The 21,362-nt window shown below is 44.2% G+C and overlaps 1 protein-coding gene across 1 annotated transcript in view; it reads left to right on the forward strand.

Annotated features, from left to right (window-relative positions):
- Positions 1-21,362, forward strand: part of LOC110490933 (histone-lysine N-methyltransferase 2C) — a 228,806-nt gene that overhangs the window by 173,726 nt on the left and 33,718 nt on the right. Inside the window, exons 29-41 of the mRNA XM_036945610.1 lie at positions 6,484-6,516; positions 7,137-7,259; positions 7,938-8,058; positions 8,483-8,697; positions 8,889-8,962; positions 11,637-11,843; positions 12,950-14,884; positions 15,133-15,467; positions 15,874-17,600; positions 18,956-19,067; positions 19,164-19,248; positions 19,362-19,425; positions 19,624-19,856. Of these exons, the coding sequence (XP_036801505.1) occupies positions 6,484-6,516; positions 7,137-7,259; positions 7,938-8,058; positions 8,483-8,697; positions 8,889-8,962; positions 11,637-11,843; positions 12,950-14,884; positions 15,133-15,467; positions 15,874-17,600; positions 18,956-19,067; positions 19,164-19,248; positions 19,362-19,425; positions 19,624-19,856 (5,264 nt within the window). The remainder of the gene's footprint in view (positions 1-6,483; positions 6,517-7,136; positions 7,260-7,937; positions 8,059-8,482; positions 8,698-8,888; positions 8,963-11,636; positions 11,844-12,949; positions 14,885-15,132; positions 15,468-15,873; positions 17,601-18,955; positions 19,068-19,163; positions 19,249-19,361; positions 19,426-19,623; positions 19,857-21,362) is intronic.

Raw genomic sequence — 21,362 nt, forward strand, 5'->3', positions numbered from 1 at the left:
CCGAGTTAGCCCAGAATCCCTCCATCAGTGCTCAAACTGTCCGCAATTGGCTGAGAGAGGCTGGACTGAGGGCTTGTAGGCCTGTTGTAAGGCAGGTTCTCACCAGACATCACCGGCAACAACGTCGCCTATGGGCACAAAGCCACCGTCACTGCTCTTCACTGACGAGTCGCTGTTTTGTCTCACCAGGGTTGATGGTCGGATTCGCCACCAGCCATACTGCTCGTTCTGTGCATGATTTCCTGCAAGACAGGAATGTCAGTGTTCTGCCATGGCCAGCGAAGAGGTCGGATCTCAATCTCATTGAACACGTCTGGGACCTGTTGGATCAGGGGTGAGGGCTAGGGCCATTCCCCCCAGAAATGTCCGGAAACTTGCAGATGCCTTGGTAGAAGAGTGACAAATCTGGTACAGTCCATGAGGAGGAGATGCACTGCAGTACTTAATGCAGCTGGTTGCCACACCAGATACTGTTACTTTTTGATTTTGAACCCCCCTTTGTTCAGAGACACATTATTCCATTTCTGTTAGTCACATGTCTGTAGAAGTTGTTCGGTTTATGTCTGTTGTTGAATCTTGTTATGTTCATACAAATATTTACACATGTCCTCTCACTGTCAACTTAACATTTATTTTTTTGCTGAGATGATATATACACATCTATATACACGGCTCAAAAAAATAAAGGGAACACTAAAATAACACATCGTAGATCTGAATTAATGAAATATTCTTATTAAATACTTTTTTCTTTACATAGTTGAATGTGCTGACAACAAAATCACACAAAAATGATCAATGGATATCAAATTTATCAAACCATGGAGGTCTGGATTTGGAGTCACACTCAAAATTAAAGTGGAAAACCACACTACAGGCTGATCCAACTTTGATGTAATGTCCTTAAAACAAGTCAAAAGGAGGCTCATTAGTGTGTATGGCCTCCACGTGCCTGTATGACCTCTTTACAATGCCTCGGCATGCTCCTGATGAGGTGGCGGATGGTCTCCTGAGGGATCTCCTCCCAGACCTGGACTAAAGCATCCGCCAACTCCTGGACAGTCTGTGGTGCAACGTGGCGTTGATGGATGGAGCGAGACATGATGTCCCAGATGTGCTCAATTGGATTCAGGTCTGGGGAACAGGCGGGCCAGTCCATAGCATCAATGCCTTCCTCTTGCAGGAACTGCTGACTCTCCAGCCACATGAGGTCTAGCATTTTCTTGCATTAGGAGGAACCCAGGGCCAACCGCACCAGCATATGGTCTCACAAGGGGTCTGAGGATATCATCTCGGTACCTAATGGCAGTCAGGCTACCTCTGGCGAGCACATGGAGGGCTGTGCGGCCCCCCAAAGAAATGCCACCCCGCACCATGACTGACCCACTGCCAAACCGGTCATGCTGGAGGATGTTGCAGGCAGCAGAACGTTCTCCACGGCGTCTCCAGACTCTGTCACGTGCTCAGTGTGAACCTGCTTTCATCTGTGAAGAGCACAGGGTGCCAGTGTTCTCTGGCAAATGCCAAACGTCCTGCACGGTGTTGGGCTGTAAGCACAACCCCCACCTGTGGACATTGGGCCCTCATACCACCCTCATGGAGTCTGTTTCTGACCGTTTGAGCAGACACATGCACATTTGTGGCCTGCTGGAGGTCATTTTGCATTGCTCTGGCAGTGCTCCTCCTGCTCCTCCTTGCACAAAGGCGGAGGTAGCGGTACTGCTGCTGGGTTGTTGCCCTCCTACGGCCTCCTCCACGTCTCCTGATGTACTGGCCTGTCTCCTGATAGCGCCTCCATGCTCTGGGCACTACGCTGACAGACACAGCAAACCTTCTTGCCACAGCTCGCATTGATGTCCCATCCTGGATGAGCTGCACTACCTGAGCCACTTGTGTGGGTTGTAGACTCCGTCTCATGCTACCACTAGAGTGAAAGCACCGCCAGCATTCAAAAGTGACCAAAACATCAGCCAGGAAGCATAGGAACTGAGAAGTGGTCTGTGGTCCCTACCTGCAGAACCACTTCTTTATTGGGGGTGTCTTTCTAATTGCCTATAATTTCCACCTGTTGTCTATTCCATTTGCACAACAGCATGTGAAATTTATTGTCAATCAGTGTTGCTTCCTAAGTGGACAGTTTGATTTCACAGAAGTGTGATTGACTTGGAGTTACATTGTGTTGTTTAAGTGTTCCCTTTATTTTTTTGAGCAGTGTATATATATATATATATATATATGCACACGTATGTGTGTGTGTGTGTGTATGCATATATATTTATTTAGTTATTTATTTATTTATTTATATTATATTGCTCATTCAGGGCCTTGTGCTGAAGCCACTCCTGCGTTGTCTTGGCTGTTTGCTTAGGGTCGTTGTCCTGTTGGAACGTGAACCATTGCCGCAGTCTAAGGTCCTGAGCGCTCTGGAGCAGGTTTTCATCTTTCATTCAAGTATCTCTCGTGCTTTGCTCTGTTCATCTTTCCCTTGATCATGACGAGTCTCCCAGTCCCTGCCACTGAAAAACACCCCCACAGCATGATGCTGTCACCACCATGCTTCCCCGTCGAAATGGTGCCAGGTTTCCTCCAGACGTGACACTTGGCATTCAGGCCGAAGAGTTCAATCTTGGTTTCATCAGGTCCGAGACTCTTTAGGTGCCTTTTGGAAAACTCCAAGAGGACTGTCATGAGCCTTTTTACTGTGGAGTGGCTTCTGTCTGGCCACTACCATGAAAGGCCTGATTGGTAGAGTGCTGTAGAGATGGTTATCCTTCTGGAATGTTCTCCCATCTCCACAGAGGAACTCTAGAGCTCTGTCAAAGTGACCATCGGGTTCTTGGTCACCTCCCTAACCAAGGCCCTTCTCCCCTGATTGCTCAGTTTGGCCAGGCGGCCAGCTCTAGGAAGAGTCTAGGTGGTTCCAAACTTCTTCCATTTAAGAATGATGGAGGCCAATGTGTTCTTGGGGACCGTCAATGCTGCAGAAATGTTTTGGTACCCTTCCCCAGATCTGTGCCTCGACACAACCCTGTCTCTGAGCTCTATGGACAATTACTTCAACTTCATGACTTGGTTTTTGCTCTGACATGCACTGTCAACTGTGGGACCTTATATAGACAGGTGTGTGCCTTTCCAAATCATGTCCAATCAATTGAATTCACCACAGGTGGACTCCAATCAAGTTGTAGAAACATCTCAAGGATGATCAATGGAAACAGGATGCACCCGAGCTCAATTTTGAGTCTCATAGCAAAGGGTCTGAATACTTATGTTAATAAGGTATTTATTTTTTATTTACAAAAATAACCTGTTTTCCCTTTGTCATTTTGAGGTGTGTGTAGATTGCTTTTTTTCAATTTAATCAATTGTAGAATAAGGTTGTAACGTAACAAAATGTGGAAAGTCGAGCGGTCTTAATGCTTTCCGAAGGCACTGTATATACAGTGCCTTGCGAAAGTATTCGGCCCCCTTGAACTTTGCGACCTTCTGCCACATTTCAGGCTTCAAACATAAAGATATAAAACTGTATTTTTTTGTGAAGAATCAACAACAAGTGGGACACAATCATGACGTGGAACGACGTTTATTGGATATTTAAAACTTTTTTAACAAATCCAAAACTGAAAAATTGGGCGTGCAAAATTATTCAGCCCCCTTAAGTTAATACTTTGTAGCGCCACCTTTTGCTGCGATTACAGCTGTAAGTCGCTTGGGGTATGTCTCTATCAGTTTTGCACATCGAGAGACTGACATTTTTTCCCATTCCTCCTTGCAAAACAGCTCGAGCTCAGTGAGGTTGGATGGAGAGCATTTGTGAACAGCAGTTTTCAGTTCTTTCCACAGATTCTCGATTGGATTCAGGTCTGGACTTTGACTTGGCCATTCTAACACCTGGATATGTTTATTTTTGAACCATTCCATTGTAGATTTTGCTTTATGTTTTGGATCATTGTCTTGTTGGAAGACAAATCTCCGTCCCAGTCTCAGGTCTTTTGCAGACTCCATCAGGTTTTCTTCCAGAATGGTCCTGTATTTGGCTCCATCCATCTTCCCATCAATTTTAACCATCTTCCTTGTCCCTGCTGAAGAAAAGCAGGCCCAAACCATGATGCTGCCACCTCCATGTTTGACAGTGGGGATGGTGTGTTCAGCTGTGTTGCTTTTACGCCAAACGTAACGTTTTGCATTGTTGCCAAAAAGTTCAATTTTGGTTTAATCTGACCAGAGCACCTTCTTCCACATGTTTGGTGTGTCTCCCAGGTGGCTTGTGGCAAACTTTAAACAACACTTTTTATGGATATCTTTAAGAAATGGCTTTCTTCTTGCCACTCTTCCATAAAGGCCAGATTTGTGCAATATACGACTGATTGATTGTTGTCCTATGGACAGAGTCTCCCACCTCAGCTGTAGATCTCTGCAGTTCATCCAGAGTGATCATGGGCCTCTTGGCTGCATCTCTAATCAGTCTTCTCCTTGTATGAGCTGAAAGTTTAGAGGGACGGCCAGGTCTTGGTAGATTTGCAGTGGTCTGATACTCCTTCCATTTCAATATTATCGCTTGCACAGTGCTCCTTGGGATGTTTAAAGCTTGGGAAATCTTTTTGTATCCAAATACGGCTTTAAACTTCTTCACAACAGTATCTCGGACCTGCCTGGTGTGTTCCTTGTTCTTCATGATGCTCTCTGCGCTTTTAACGGACCTCTGAGACTATCACAGTGCAGGTGCATTTATACGGAGACTTGATTACACACAGGTGGATTGTATTTATCATCATTAGTCATTTAGGTCAACATTGGATCATTCAGAGATCCTCACTGAACTTCTGGAGAGAGTTTGCTGCACTGAAAGTAAAGGGGCTGAATCATTTTGCACGCCCAATTTTTCAGTTTTTGATTTGTTAAAAAAGTTTGAAATATCCAATAAATGTCGTTCCACTTCATGATTGTGTCCCACTTGTTGTTGATTCTTCACAAAAAAATACAGTTTTATATCTTTATGTTTGAAGCCTGAAATGTGGCAAAAGGTCGCAAAGTTCAAGGGGGCCGAATACTTTCGCAAGGCACTGTACAGTACCAGTCAAATATTTGGACACACCTACTCTTTCAATGGTTTTTCTTTATTTTTACTGTTTTCATCATTGTAAAAAATTATGAAGACATCAAAACTATAAAATAACACATGGAATCATGTAGTTACCAAAAAAGTGTTAAACCAATCAAAATATACTTTATATTTTAGATTCTTTAAAGTTGCCACCCTTTGCCTTGATGTCAGCTCTGTACACTCTTGTCATTCTCTCAACCAGCTTCATGAGGAATGCTTTTCCAACCGTCTTGAAGGAGTTCCCACATATGCTGAGCACTTGTTGACTGACTTTCCTTCACTCTGCGGTCCAACTCATCCCAAACCATCTCAATTGGGTTGAGGTTGTGTGATTGTGGATGCCAGGTCATCTGATGCAGCACTTTATCACTCTCCTTCATGGTCAAATAGCCCTTACATAGCCTGGAGGTGTGTTGGGTTATTGTCCTGTTGAAAAACAAATGATAGTCCCAATGTGCGCAAACCAGATGGGATGCCATATCGCTGCAGAATGCTGTGATAGCCAGGCTAGTTAAGTGTGCCTTGAATTTTTCGGACTCATCTGATCAAAGGACAGATTTCCACCAGTCTAATGTCCATTGCTTGCGTTTCTTGGCCTAAGCAAGTCTCTTCTTCTTATTGGTGTCCTTTAGTAGTTGTTTCTTTGCAGCAATTCGACCATGATGGCCTGTTTCATGCAGTCTCCTCTGAACAGTTGATGTTGAGATATGTCTGTTACTTTAACTATGAAGCATTTTTTTGGGCTGCAATTTCTGAGGCTGGTAATGCTAATGAACTTATCCTCTGAAGCATAGGTAACTTTGGGTCTTTCTTTCCTGTGGCGATCCTCATGAAAGCCAGTTTCATCATAGCGCTTGATGGTTTTTGCGAATGCACTAGAAGAAACTTTCAAAGTTCTTGAAATGTTCTGCATTGACTGTCATTTATCTTTGCCTATTGTAGCTGTTTCTTGCCATAGAATGGACTTAGCCCTATTTGGTAAAAGACCATCTTCTGTATTCCACCCCTACCATTTCACAACACAACTGATTGGCTCAAATTAACTTAAGAAGGGACACCTGTTTAATTTAAATTCATTCCAGGTGACTACCACATGATGTAGTAACTCGTTGAGAGAATGCCAAGAGTGCAAAGCTGTCAAAGCAAAGTGTGGCTACTTTAAAAAATATGTTTGGATTTGTTTAATACTTTTTTGGTTACTACATCATTCAATATGTGTTATTTCCTAGTATTGATGTCTTTTCTATTATTCTACAATGTAGTAAATAGTAAAAAAATAAACAAAACCCATTGAAATGTGTAGGTGTGTCCAAACTTTTGACTGGTACTGTGTCTATATCATTGCAGTAATGTAATAAGCATTTCTTTGTCTTTTTCAGGTGCAATTCTCAGTAAACTCTACAAAATCCCAGGTTTGTGGTTTTGATATGAATCTTTTCAGGCCCATTAAGGCCCAACCTAGATAGTTCTTCTGAGAGTTGTTCATTCAGTTGTTTGTCAGAGATGATCAGTTTTATATAATTGAAAGATTTGAACGACACTTATTGATGGTGGTTTAAAGTATGTGCACAGCATCGCAGTGCTTGAGGCTTCACTACAGACCCGAGTACGATTCCAGGCTGTGTCGCAGCCGGCCACAACCAGGAGACACATGAGGCGGTGCACAATTGGTCCAGCGTCATCCCAGTTAGGGGACCGTTTGGCTGTCAGAGATGTCCTTGTCCCATCGCGCTCTAGCGACTCCTGTGGCTGGTCGTTGCGTATGTGCGCTGACACGGTTGCCGGTTGTACGGTGTTTCCTCCAACACATTGGTGTGGCTGGCTTTTGGATAAAGTGAGCAGTGTGGCTTGGCAGGGTCGTGTTTCGGAGGACTCATGGCTCTCGACCTTTGCCTCTCCCGTATCTGTACAGGAGTTGCAGCAATGGCACAAGACTGTAACTACCAATTGGATACCACGAAATTGGGGAGAAAGAGTTGTTTTTTTTTAAATAAAATACTCTCATCAACGTCATTTATTTCATTGCCTAAAGAGCTGGAGGGGAAGGATGTGGAAGACCTCTTCACAGCGGTCCTTAGTCCCAGCACCAGCCACCCTCCACAGCTGTCTCACCCTGGGGCCAGTGGACCTGGAGCCATGGCCCTTCCAAACCCAGGTACCACCACCACCCCAAGCCTCTTGGAGAATTGTATTTGGTCACATTTTTATATAATCTACTATTGACTGTAAAATGAATGTATAACCATGGGCATTTATTGATCATTGAGGAGCACATTGATTTATATGCATGTCATGTTCACATAATCAACAGGACATGTGGATGTACATGTGAGTATACCAAACATTAGGAACACCTTAATATTGCGTTGCACCACCCCACCCATTTGGCCCTCAGAATAGCCTGAATTTGTTAGGGCATGGATTCTACAAGGTATCAAAAGTGTTTCACAGGGATGCTGACCCATGTTGAATCCAATGCTTCCCAAAGTTGTCAAGTTGGCTGGATGTGGGTGGTGGACCGTTCTTGACACACACATGAAACTGTTGAGTGTTCAAAGGCACTTAAATGTTTTGTCTTGCACATTTAACCCTCTGAATGGCACACATGCACAATCCATGTCTCAATTGTTTCACGGATTAAACATCTTTCTTTGACCTGTCTCCACCTCTTAATCTACACTGACTGAAGTGGATTTATCAAGTGACATCGATAAGAGATCATAGTTTTCACCTGGTCAGTCTGTCTTGGAAAGATTAGGTGTTCTTGATGTTTTGTATAATCAATGTATGTATGGAACTACTTATCTGACATTCTCTATGCTCTCTGTTGCAGGCGACGGTGGGATGTTCCCCCGGATGCCAATGATAAACGGCATGATGCCCGGCGGCACAGGCCCCTATGGCCCCGGCAACTTCTCGCCCATCCACAGAATGCCTTTCCAAGAGAATATGAGGTAAGAGCTGGCATAGCAGGAAGCTGTTGTACCCCTCCGGCGTATTACTAGAGCATTGCTTTCACCTTTAAAGACAACTGCTGGAAGGCAATCAGTTGGATGCTGTTTTATTTACCTATTGAGTCTTCTTGACTATGTTTTCCTCCATTGTTTAGACTTCATTGTAGTTCGCTTTAAAAAAAAAATTCCTCTGAGGTCTGCTCACTTGTTAGCATTAATATCTCCATCAATGAATAGGATGTATTTTTTTATACTAAAGCCCAAACTACATTTGCCTCAAGGGGATCCACATTGTAAGTGACATAGAAAGTGCAAATGTAATAATAATGTGTCTCTAGAATGCCCGTCAAGCAAATCAGAAATGAGTATCCAACAATGCAATGGTATAAGTCAATATAATGTGTAACCAGAGAGCTCCTTCCAGGGACAAGAAGTATAGCCAGATGGGGGGTGACGTAGTGGTTTCATGGAGCGCGCCCGTCCCCGGACCCCTTTCAGAGGGAGAGACAGACACCATGTCCAACGCACAGAGGAGCACGCTCAAGTGGGAGAAGGAGGAAACTCTGGGCGAGATGGCCACTGTGGCCCCAGTCCTTTACACCAACGTCAACTTTCCCAACCTCCTAGGGGAGTTCCCAGGTTGGTACAGAATGTTTGGTTCTCTAAAATTCTTGTGTGAATTATTAAAAATAATGAGTTCGAAGTTGTCACATTCACTTAAAAGATTGTATGGATATTGTGAAAACGAGACTAGAAAAGGTACTCTACTTGGCCTTATTGCATGTGTGTCCTAGCGCTGTACGTTTTAGCTAATCTTTTTTCGATCTCAGACTGGGCTATGAGAGTGAAACAAATCGCAAAATTATGGAGGAAAGCCAGTTCCCAGGACAGGGCCCCATATGTGGTAAGTTTGTTTACATCCATGCTGGACTATGATTCAATGCACTTAATTTAATGAGCATTTGGTTTTCCTGATTGCTGAAGAGAAGTTTGTATAAACCTCTAGACAAAATCCATACATTGAAGTAATAATGGCAAATCTTTTCCAAAACTTCCAACGAAAACAGCCGTAGTACCAATCAAAAATGAATTATTTCTACTTCACCAGAACAACTTTGTTATTGACTTACTCCACAAACCTGATTTGAGATTTTGATTGAATGGGGCCCTATGTTTATTGGACTGATGAATGAAAGGAAAGCAGCCAATCACTGACGAAATGTTCAAGAGGCCATTAGGGAGAAGGACGGTATTTGTTTTGTTCTGTTCCTCTGTTTTCTGGCATTATAAACCTAAGGGCTCTCTCTCTCTCTCTGTCCCTTCTTATCTTTGTTCTGTTCCTCTGTTTTCTGGCATTATAAACCTAAGGTCTCTCTCTCTCTCTCTCTCTGTCCCTTCTCTTATCTTTGTTCTGTTCCTCTGTTTTCTGGCATTATAAACCTAAGGGCGCTCTCTGTCCCTTCTCTTATCTTTGTTCTGTTCCTCTGTTTTCTGGCATTATAAACCTAAGGGCGCTCTCTCTCTCTCTCTGTCCCTTCTCTTATCTTTGTTCTGTTTAAATGTTGTGCCTAGTAAGTTTTCCAACTTTACAGATAGTTATTTGAGGGTTTTTCAGGACTGTTAGATTTTCTCCATGATGACATTACATTCAACGATGCTCTGCATGTCAATTTCTTTGTTGTTGATGAGATTGGGTGATTGTAGATGGGGAAAACATAAGGTAAAGAAACCAAGACATTCAGTTTTTTTTAATATACACTACTGTTCAAAAGTTTGGGGTCACTTAGAAATGTTCTTGTTTTTGAAAAAAAGCTAACATTTTTGTCCATTTAAAATAACATAAAATTGATCAGAAATACAGTGTAGACGTTGTAAATGACATTTGTAGCTGGAAACGGCTGATTTTTTAAATGGAATATCTACATAGGCGTACAGAGGCCCATTATCAGCAAAAATCACTCCTGTGTTTCAATGGCACGTTAATCCAGGTTTATAATTTTTAAAGGCTAATGGATCATTAGAAAACCCTTTTGCAATTATGTTAACACAGCTGAAAACTGTTGTTCTGATTAAAGAAGCAATAAAACTGTCTGCCATTCATTCAGATCTAGGATGTGTTATTATAGTGTTCCCTTTATTTTTTTGAGCAGTGTGTATATATACACACACACAAGTCAAAGATTTAGACACCTACTCATTCAAGGGTTTTTCTTTGTTTTTGCTATTTTCTACATTGTAGAATAATGGTGAATACATCAAAACTATGACATAACACATGAAGTGTTAAACAAATATCAAAATATATTTTAGATTCTTCAAAGTAGCCTTCATGACAGCTTTGCCTACTCTTGGCATATAATGTGACTGAGCATACAAGTATCTGACTGAGCGGTGGTAGGCAGAAGCAGGTGCGTAAACATTCATTCAAACAGCACTTTCGTGCGTTTTGCCAGCAGCTCTTCGTTGTGCGTCAAGCATCACGCTGTTTATGACTTCAAACCTATCAACTCCTGAGATGAGGCTGGTGTAACCGAAGTGAAATGGCTAGCTAGTCAGCGCGCGCTAACTAGAGGGACGGAAGCTGTACTGTTTCACTGGCAATACTAAAGTGCCTATAAGAACATCCAATAGTCAAAGGTTAATGAAATACAAATGATATAGAGGGAAATAGTCCTATAATAACTACAACCTAAAACTTCTTACATGGAAATATTGAAGACTCATGTTAAAAGGAACCACCAACATGTTCTGAACAAGGAACTGAAACGTAGGCTTTCTTACATAGCACATATTGAACTTTTACTTTCTTCTCCAACACTTTGTTTTTGCATTATTTAATTGAGGCTAAATTGATGTATTATATTAAGTTAAAATAAGTGTTCATTCAGTAATGTTGTAATTGTCATTATTACAACAAAAAAAGAAAATTGTCCGATTAATCGGTATCGTCTTTTTTGGTCCTCCACTAATCGTTATCGGCGTTGAAAAATCATAATCGGTCGACCTCTAGTTGGTAATTAATGAACGTATCCTCTGCAGCAGAGGTAACTCTGGGTCTTCCTTTCCTGTGGCGGTCGTCATGAGAGCCAGTTTCATCATAGCGCTTGATGTTTTTTGTGACTATTTGAGCACCCCTACCTTGTCACAACACAACTGATTGGCTCAAATGCATTAAGAAGGAACGAACTTCCACAAATAAACTTTTAACAAGGCAAACCTGTTAATTGAAATGTGTTTTAGGTGACTACCTCATGAAGCTGGTTGAGAGAATGCAAAGCTGTCATCAAGGCAAAAGGTGGCTACTTTGAAGAATCTCAAATATTAAATATTTCGATTTGTTTAACACTTTTTTGGTTACTACATGATTCCATATGTGTTATATCATAGTTTTGATGTGTTCACTATTATTCTACAATGTAGAAAATAGTAAAAATAAAGAAAACCCCTTTAATGAGTAGGTGTCCATACTTTGACTGGTACTGTATGTGTAACCATCTGTAATAATTAGCTTTATCATTGTTCAATGGGTCAAGTGATTGACCACTTGGAAAAATTACAAAATGGACCCTTTCTTCCAGCAAAAGGCACGTGATAACCGGGCAGCGCTGCGCATTAACAAAGTTCAGATGTCCAACGATACACTGAAGAGACACCAGAATCCTCACCAGCAGCCGTTGACTGACCCCTTTGACCCCAATAGTGTCCCAATGGACGCTGAGTTGCTCTTCAAAGATACTCTCAAGCCCAAGGAGTCTGAGCACGAGCAGGAGTGGAAGTTCAGACAGGTAAGAGTACCTTTAGGGTTAAAGTGTGCTGTAAATGAAGGGGGGGGGGGGGGGGGTGGTGTATGAAGCATGGGTGCACTGTAAAGCAGGGTTTCTCAACCACTTTTCTAGGAGTTGTTGTGGATTTGTTTTTATATAATTGTTTTTTTTTTAATTAATTGAGGGTATGAAATTGGATGCAAGATTGTGGGGCAATTGCATGCATGCCTTTATAGAAAATTAGGAAGTTATTTGTTTCATGGCAGCAAAATGGTATAAGTGGGATTTTATTCCTGCCTGTTGAGAAACCCTGGTTTAAGAGAGCAGTGTGCGTTTCTTTGTGTGTACATGTATTTTATGACACCATAATACACCACCATAACAATCAAAGTATCGCATGTCAGGGGAATTGTGAGTGGAAGCAAGGTGGTGAGATTGAACATAACATAACTTGGGGGGGCATGAAACATAATTTTTTATATTTAACTTTATATATGTGCATGGTTGAGTGAGTCATTTTTAAACAATACATTTGGCGTTCTCATACAGTCTACTAATTCTTAATTTGCATTGAAAAGGGAGAGTTAAATCAGATGTGGGGACCGCTTAAGACGCAGCAGGAAAAGGTCCCAAAAAGCAAAGCCATAAAATCAACAAATAAAGACGTCCTTTTTGGACATTCCAACCAGGCAACTATAGCTGCAGGAGGTGGAAAAATATCTCTGGTAAGATTCCCAAGGCAAGGCACTGTTCTGGTTTTCGTCTGCCGAGAACCAATAAAGCAAAATTTACGAGGTGTAAGAAAAACAAAATGTAAAGTGGAGTTGTAGGGAGAAAAGCTTGGTTAACTGGTAAAACCTGTCCTTCGCCCTGAAAACACAGTAACAGCCTCCAGAAGCTTTTTTTTCATGACCATATTACATACACCCTCACATTGTTCCCTCTTGCATGGCTTAACAACACACGCTAGACCCACTCATATTGAAAAAGTATTAACTTTGCTGTGAGTGAGGGAAAGAGAGCATTCTTAGCACCATGTCATCATAAAATTTCTAATTCAACACTTTCAAAAAGGCTTCATTCACTGAAGTGCCTCCCCTCCCCTGCTTTTCTTGTTTCCATGGCAGCAAATGAGACAAAAGAGCAAGCAGCAGGCGAAGATCGAAGCTACTCAAAAGCTGGAGCAGGTTAAAAATGAGCAGCAACAACTCCAGCAGCAGCAACAACAACAGCTGTTTAGCAGTCAGTCATGTGGAGATACAACACCTAATAGTGGGAACCAGAGCCCCATGACACCTCAGCCCAGCAATGGTGGAAAGTCTGGAAACTCATCCCCTCTGCAGCCAATAGTGTCTAAGGATGGCTTCGCAAGACCCCAACTTCCAGTCACCTCCGGGTCACAGGATGACGTGTTCCTCAGACCACAGCTCCTACCTCCGTCGTCGAGGACACCCACCCAGGAGACCTCGTACCCGCAGCAGGGACCATCCTCCGAGCCCCAGTCACCACAGATGTACTCCCCAAGTTCCTCCTCAGGCTCCCGGCCATCCTCACCTTGGGACCCCTATGCCAAAATTGTGGGCACCCCGAGACCACCCCCTGGGGATGGCGGATCCACCACGCCCCAGCAGAACTCTCTGTCAGAAATGCAGGAAAGGGGAGGGAGGCCTTCACCGGCACACAAGTCCTTTGGCTCGCCCACGTCTGGTAATGCTGACCCTTATGCTAAGATGCCAGATACCCCCAGGCCACCCGACTCGTTTGTGAAACCCATGGGACCCGCCAGGGTGGGCCCTTCAGGACTCGTTGAGCAGCAGCAAAAGCAGCAGGTCGGGAACATGATGAGCTCTCCCTCTGGAGGAGAGGCTTTTGCCAGGATAGGGGGCCACCGAGCTGAGGTCTACCAGCGCATGTCTCACAACCGCATGATCCTCTCGGACCCCTACTCCAGGCCCTTGCTCACTCCCATCCCCGGCAGCAATGAGTCGGGCTCTGTGCCGGTGTTCAAAGCCCCCATGCCTCCCCAGCAGTCCCATCAAGAGCCCTACGGTGGCCCTATGCCTGGGGTACTTAGACGAGGGCCATCTAATGGCTTTCCCCAAGGACCACAGGCTGACCCCTATGCCCAGCAGCCCCTCACCATCCATTCGCCCATGGGGGAAGGGTTCCCCAACGAGCCCAGGATGATGCGCCAATCCCAGGAGGGCCATTTCTCTCAACCCATGCCAATGATGAGACACCCTCACAGAAACTCATACGCCCAAGCACCATCCACACCGAGACCAGATTATTCCCAGCAGATGCCTGACCCTTACGCCCAACCGCCAGGCACCCCCAGACCTCACTCTGATGGCCATGCCCAACCTCCCGGCACCCCAAGGCCACACTCAGATCCTTCATACCTGCAGAAGCCACCTAGCCTTCATCTAGACCAGTTTCCCCAGCAGCACCCAGCCAAACGCAGACAGTCTCCATCTCACTCCACTGATCCTTATGCCTCCATGCCAGGTACCCCCAGACCAGCCCAAGGGGATAGATTTCCCAAATCCCCTGCTAGTCAAAGGAACATGGACCCCTATGCCCAACAACCTGGTACCCATCGGCCCTCCAATGCCATTCTATACGCACAGCCCCCTGGAACCCCAAGACCACTCCTCACCGGCCCTTACTCCCAAGCTTCAGGGACGCCACGACCAGGAGCTGGTCCTGACGCATTCAATCGACTAGGCTCCAGACCGATACCCATGTCCCAACTCCCAGCTGACCCCTTCTCCCACCAGTCTCCGGGCAGGATGCAGGACACGTTTGCCCATCCAAGTGCCCCAGGCTTTCAGATATTGAAGCACCCGGGAATGTCAGACGAAAGTTTCTCTCTGCCACAGTCGAATCATCACGGTGGTCAAACGCCGATTCACGACCCCTTTGAACAGGGTCCAATGAAACCTTGTGCTCAAGCTTCAGAAAGGCCAGCCCATGATATCCCCCAGTTGAGCAGCAACACTGTTGCTGCTCAGAACAGCATGCAGCCACACCTGGGAGACACTGAGGAGAAGCTCAGACAGGTATTTACATTTAGTAGAGACGCAATGACACTGTCACATGGATAACACTTGAATTGTCATAAAGCCTTCTTCTGTTTGCACAGTTATTAGCAGGTGATTAGTCATTCCCAAGCCAGTATGACAGTGCACGTTAGTGCAAAATGAAATAATTGTTGCTCCTCTCTAATGACCCCTAAAATACTAATTAATTAATAGCTGCAAGATGCAGGATTTGTTTGTTACTTGCTAATGTGTACCCCCCCGGGCAGCGCCAGAGACTGCGACAGCTAATCCTGAGGCAGCAGCAACAGAAGACGGCCATCCGACAAGAGAAGGGACTACTACAGGAAGCTGGTGGAGCTACTGGTGCGGTGACCCGTCACTGGTCACAAGAAGAACCCACCCCTCAGAGCCACATGTTTGGCAGACCACCACCCCCTTACCCAGGACCCATGAGGGGCAGCCCCCAAGTTCTCGGGGGTCAAAGGTTCCCTGGTACCTTCCTAGGGGACCAGCGAGGACTCTTCCCCAACGAGGGACAGTTTGCCATACCCGACTCCCCCAGGGACATGGACAACATGGGCTTGAGGCCCCAAGGAATGAGGTTAGTCAAGATTGACTGCATAGGTATACATAAACTCTTGCCCTTGACACTTCTTTTTTTATGGACAAGGCCTTGACCACATTTAAATGCAGCTGTATATTTTCATAATGCAACACATTTGTGGTGTATGAGGTGAGTTTCCCCCTACTATGTAAAGCGCTTTGAGTACCTCAGTTGGTAGGAAGACGCTTTATATATCAAATCCAATCCATTATAATTGTCTTAAAGATTGTGTTGCTCCTCGTTAAACATGCATTGTGGAATGAAGTGGCATTTTTGAAGTGCTACTCACTGTGTAATATTCCTTATTTGTGTGTAGGGAGCAATCATCAGCAATCTATGACATTGTGTTCTGCCTTGTTCATGGGATTAGCATTTGACAATGTGTTTTTCATCCTTCTCTCAGGTTTGGATTTCCCTCCGGCCAGGAGCAACATTTCCTCAGACCCCCTCAGCAGATGCCCGGCGGGCCCATGATCGATAACATTCCTCCCCAGATGAGAAGGTCCCTCTCGGTGGACTTTTCCAGGAGGGGCAACCCCCTGATGGGACTCCCCCAGGACTTCCCTCCACGGGGCCTTACCGTCCAGCAGCACAATATCATGGGTCAGACGTTCATCGAGCTCCGCCACAGGGCCCCTGAGAACCGGATCAAGAACCCCTTTGGGCATGGACCTCCCGGCGTCATGGACCCCTCCAACCAAACCCAGAGACCACCCCAGTGCTTCATGGGAGGCCAGGAGATTGGCTTCGCCAGGAACCAGGGACCAAGAACGATGGCTCTCATGATGGGCAGACCTTCCCAGGGATCGGTTGGCCAAATGCAGATGTTGGCTAGTATGGAGAACCTGCACCAGCAGCAGGCTGAAGTGCAGGTGACCACTGAACAACAACAGCATCCTCCACTGAATAGGTCCCTCAGCCACCCTGTCACTAGTGAGTTACTCAATGCAGAGCCATCTGGTGTGCTCTTGCCTGGGTCTAGCACCGGTCAAACGGAAGAGACTCAGATACCCAGTGGAGACGGAATCGACGAAAACCTGGACGCTGACGACTCTGCAGTGAAGGACCTCGAAGACGTGGAGGTCAAAGACCTGGTCGACCTGAACCTGAACCTCGATCCGGATGATGGCAAAGACCTGGACCTGGGACCCAATGACCTGCACCTCGACGACTTCCTCATGTCTGGGAAGTTTGACCTCATCGCCTACACGGATCCTGAGCTCAACCTGGAAGACAAGAAAGACATGTTCAGTGAAGATCTCGACCTGGGTGACCCCATGGAGGAACACCAACAGGGAGAGACCTCGGACCTCCAGAAAGCCCTGTCGGAGAAGAGGAACGCCAGCGGAGACTGCGCAGCCACTTCGTCCCAGTCCTTAGGGAAATCCGTCAAATCAGACGGCCAAATCAGACGGGAGGCCAACAAATCGAAAGAGACCTTGGACATAGTCAAAATAGAGGAAACAATCAAAACGGAGGTCAAAGATGGACACATGCAAAACCAGGACCAGCCACTCTGCAGTGGCCGGATGAATGACAACAGAACCATGACTAACCAAGAGGGCGCAGGGCTGTATGAGCAGCCTGGACATACAGTCTCGGCTCCGGTCCTCTCCAACCTTCTGGTCAAAGAGAAACTGGAAAACACTGGGTTAGTCCCAACCGGCTCTCCTCATCAAGGGAACATAGCTGCCCAGCCGAACCAGGCCACTGGGCTACACCCAAACACAGGCATGCAACATGCCCAAGACAACAACAGGCTCAATCCCAGCGTGGCTATGGGACATCGGGTGAACCCTGCGTTGGTTCAGAGCAGGCTTTCAATGGGAAACCCAAACCACATCCTAGGGGGGAGCCACAGTTTCGGGGCCTCAGTAAACCAGCAGGTGGAGCTAAACCTAGCCATGGTAGGAGCCAGTCAGCAGCCCACTGCCCATGGCCTGAACCCCCAGGGCCAGCAAGGCTCCTCGCTGGGGCAGGCCGGCCCACAAAACAGGCCTCTGCTGCTGGACGAGCAGCCCCTCCTACTGCAGGACCTGCTGGACCAGGAGAGGCAAGAGCAGCAGCAGCAGAGGCAGATGCAGGCAATGATCCGACAGCGCTCCAGCGACTCCTTCTTCCCCAACATAGGTAAGGACAATGAGCTTCAGATAGACATGTGACTGCTGTTTTGGTGATCCGTTTAATTGAGTCACACGCATTACCCCTCTACATGTAGTTATTTCCAGAGTGTAGTCAGAACAGTCCTCTGGGGGTTTTGCAGTCATTTTGCATGATCATCCTTTTTGGTAGATATGTGGAATATGAAGCCATTTTCGTTTGAGACAAATGCTTTTTTTTTATATTTCGAAGCAAAAAAAAGAACCTTCCCCACATGTAATTTGAGGAACAGAATGTTGGACATAATAAGAGACTTTTGGGAGTCTTTTGGGAGTCTTACTTCACCAGCGTTCCATACATAATTTAGATGTGGCACGCTTGGAAAGAGGTCAAACCTTAAAGGAAAAGTTATTTTTTACAACCAAATCTCTATTTCTGATGTAAATGGCATGTTCTAGAAGTCCCCAGACACCTTTTTTGTGATTTCACTTGTTTTTGAGAAACTTACCCCAAACAGAAAATCACTTCTTCGTTGAATTTTATGGTGGCCCTGAAAAACTTTAACCATTGCTTCAAGAACACCCAAATACTACAAATCTCTCAGTATATTGATGCAGGTCTTTAGATGTTGTACACATGAAATTGTGTCATTCTGAACTTTATCCATAACGTTTCATTTCCCCCATACTACACAACGAGATGTCCTGTTTGGGTTAAGTTTCTCAAAAACAAGTGAAATCACAAAAAATGTGTATGGACCCTTCTATAACATGCCATTTACATCAGAAATAGAAATTTGGTTGTAAAAATAATCTTCTCCTTTTAAAAGGCGTTCAAATAATGCCTTTTATTGCATTATTCGGAGTGGCACCACAGGAGACCCCTCGAAACAGTTCTATGGGCAACATGCCGGCATGTACTACTGTTTAAGTGGAAGGATGGGTTTCCTCCTACTTTTAACCATTGAATAAAGGAAGTTATGCAACATCTCAAGCTAAATAAAATACGCTACTCCGTTAGGGGATCTGCAATTCCATTTTATAATATCTGGCAACCTTTCCTATTCTTTGTAGAAGACATGGATCCAACTAATTTCACAACTCCATAAACCAACCCAAATTTGAATTTGTATCATTATTATTATATTTTTTTTAATTTTTTTTATAATATCTTTATTATTTTACTCATTGTATATCATGTCTGGTGGGGTGGGTTTTATTTAGTAGGGAGCATAGGGCGGTTGGGGTGGGTTTGATTTTGGTAGGGTATCTGTGTGTGTTCTGCCCTCTACCTGTTCGTTATCTGTAGAGTCATAAAAAACATGGATTAAGAGGACTTGTCAAAAAATTACTGATACTTTTTAGTTTTGTTTTCTTATTTAGCAGATTTTGATGCCGTCACAGACCCGATCATGAAGGCTAAGATGGTAGCCCTGAAGGGAATCAATAAAGTCATGGCTCAGAACAGCATTGGAATGCCCTCTATAGTCATTAACAGGTAAGGCAAAAGCTTCCCCAATGCTAGCGTTGAGTTATTGTGCTAGGTCATGTTATTTAATTGAAAGGGTAAAAAATGATTTCATGTTCCCTAAAGCAATGATCCTATCAGAATTCAGCATATGCTAGGAGCCCATGGACCAGATGCTGCTGACACTCTGCCTCCACATGTGTTTGGACAGGTAAGCATCGTGAATCAACCACTATTTGTCTGTCTATCAGTCTGCCTGCCATATGTTTCATATCTTATGCTAGAAAAAAAGGGCACATTATCGTTTGATTATTGTCTTTGCAGGACGGGAAGTTGGCTCCACAGATGGCGAGACCGAACCCCCCAAATTTTGGACCTGGATTTGTCAGTGAGTGGACAACCCAAAGTGTTTCTATTTGCATTTGATTATGACATCCTCATTCATTTTAACCAAAATATTAATCATATACCCATTTGGTCTCTTCAGTATTTAATTTGTTGATGACCATATCCAATCCAGGGTCTATTCGATTTCACTTGTATGTCTTTTGGATTTATGTATACAGTTTTGTCTCCCGTCTCTCAGACGATGGCAAGAGGAAGCAGTACGAGGAGTGGCTCAAGGAGACCCAACAGCTCCTGCAGATGCAGCAGAAGTTTCTGGAAGACCAGATTGGGGCCCACAGGAAATCCAAGAAGGCCCTGTCAGCCAAACAGCGGACGGCCAAGAAGGCTGGCCGTGAGTTCCCTAAGGAGGACGTCGAGCAGCTGAAGCATGTGACAGAGCAGCAGAATGTGGTGCAGAAACAGTTGGAGCAGGTAGCTAACTAAATGTAGCAAGGGTTCATTGCAGGCATTCTATGTTTAAGTTTTTTTAAATATTGAGATTTGGATTTGAGTTATTTCTTTAGTCTCTTGATTCTACATCTTTACATGGCATTATCTGTAACATAATTGGAAATCCTGAGGCCTTAATTGTAAATATGTGAGGTTGTACATGCTGTCTGTATAGAGCTGTCATTTACCTTGGAGAGGCAGATAAGAGATCTCACATCTTAAGCCACTTGAAACATTTTGTATTTGATTTATTAGGATCCCAATCATCCGACGCCAATAACTAAAAAGACATTAGACAAAATACTTTACAATTTACATACATTTGTGTGCATTCAGAAAGTATTCAGACCCCTTGACATTTTCCACATTTTGTTACGTTACAACTTTATTCTAAAATGAATTTAAAAAATAAAAAAATGTCCCTCAATCTACACACACTACCCCATAATGACAAAGTGAAAACAGGTTTTTAGAAATGTATGGCAAATGTGTATATATATATATTTCTTAAACTTATTTACATAAGTATTCAAACCCTTTGCTATGAGACTCGAAATTGAGCTCAGGTGCATCCTGTTTCCATTGATCATCCTTGATGTTTCTACAACTTGATTGGAGTCCACCTGTTGTAAATTAAATTGTTTGGACATGATTTGGAAAGGCACACACCTGTCTATATAAGGTCCCAAAGTTTACAGTGCATGTCAGAGCAAAAAAAAATCCATAGGTCGAAGGAATTGTCCGTAGAGCTCCGAGACAAAATTGTCGAGGCACAGATCTGGGGAAGGGTACCAAAAATATTTATGCAGCATTGAAGGTCCCCAAGAACACAGTGGCTTCCATCAATCTTAACCTTTCTGATCTCCCCATCCCGGATCCGGGATCGTGAATACAGACTCAAGCTCATTACCATAACGCAACGTTAACTATTCATGAAAATCGCAAATGAAATGAAATAAATATGCCATCTCTCAAGCTTAGCCTTTTGTAAACAACACTGTCATCTCAGATTTTCAAAATATGCTTCTCAACCATAGGAAAACAATCATTTGTGTAAAAGTAGCTAGCTAGCGTAGCATTTAGCGTTAGCATTAGCGTTAGCATCCAGCACGCAACATTTCAACAAAAACATAAAATCATTTACCTTTGAAGAACTTCTGATGTTTTCAATGAGGATACTCTCAGTTAGATAGCAGATGCTCAGTTTTTCCAAAAAGATTCTTTGTGTATTAGAAATAGCTCCGTTTTATACATCACATTTGGCTACCAAAAAAACCCGAAAATTCAGTCCTCAAAACGCGAACTTTTTTCCAAATTAACTCCATAATATCGACTGAAAACATGGCAAACGTTGTTTAGAATCAATCCTCAAGGTGTTTTTCACATATCTCTTCAATGATATATCGTTCATGGAAGCATGGTTTCTCCCCTCAATCAAATGGAAAAGTACAAGCAGCTGGCAATTGCGCACCGAATTCCACGCAGGAC

Source organism: Oncorhynchus mykiss, chromosome 15, assembly GCF_013265735.2.
Source record: "Oncorhynchus mykiss isolate Arlee chromosome 15, USDA_OmykA_1.1, whole genome shotgun sequence".
Lineage (NCBI taxonomy): Eukaryota > Metazoa > Chordata > Actinopteri > Salmoniformes > Salmonidae > Oncorhynchus > Oncorhynchus mykiss.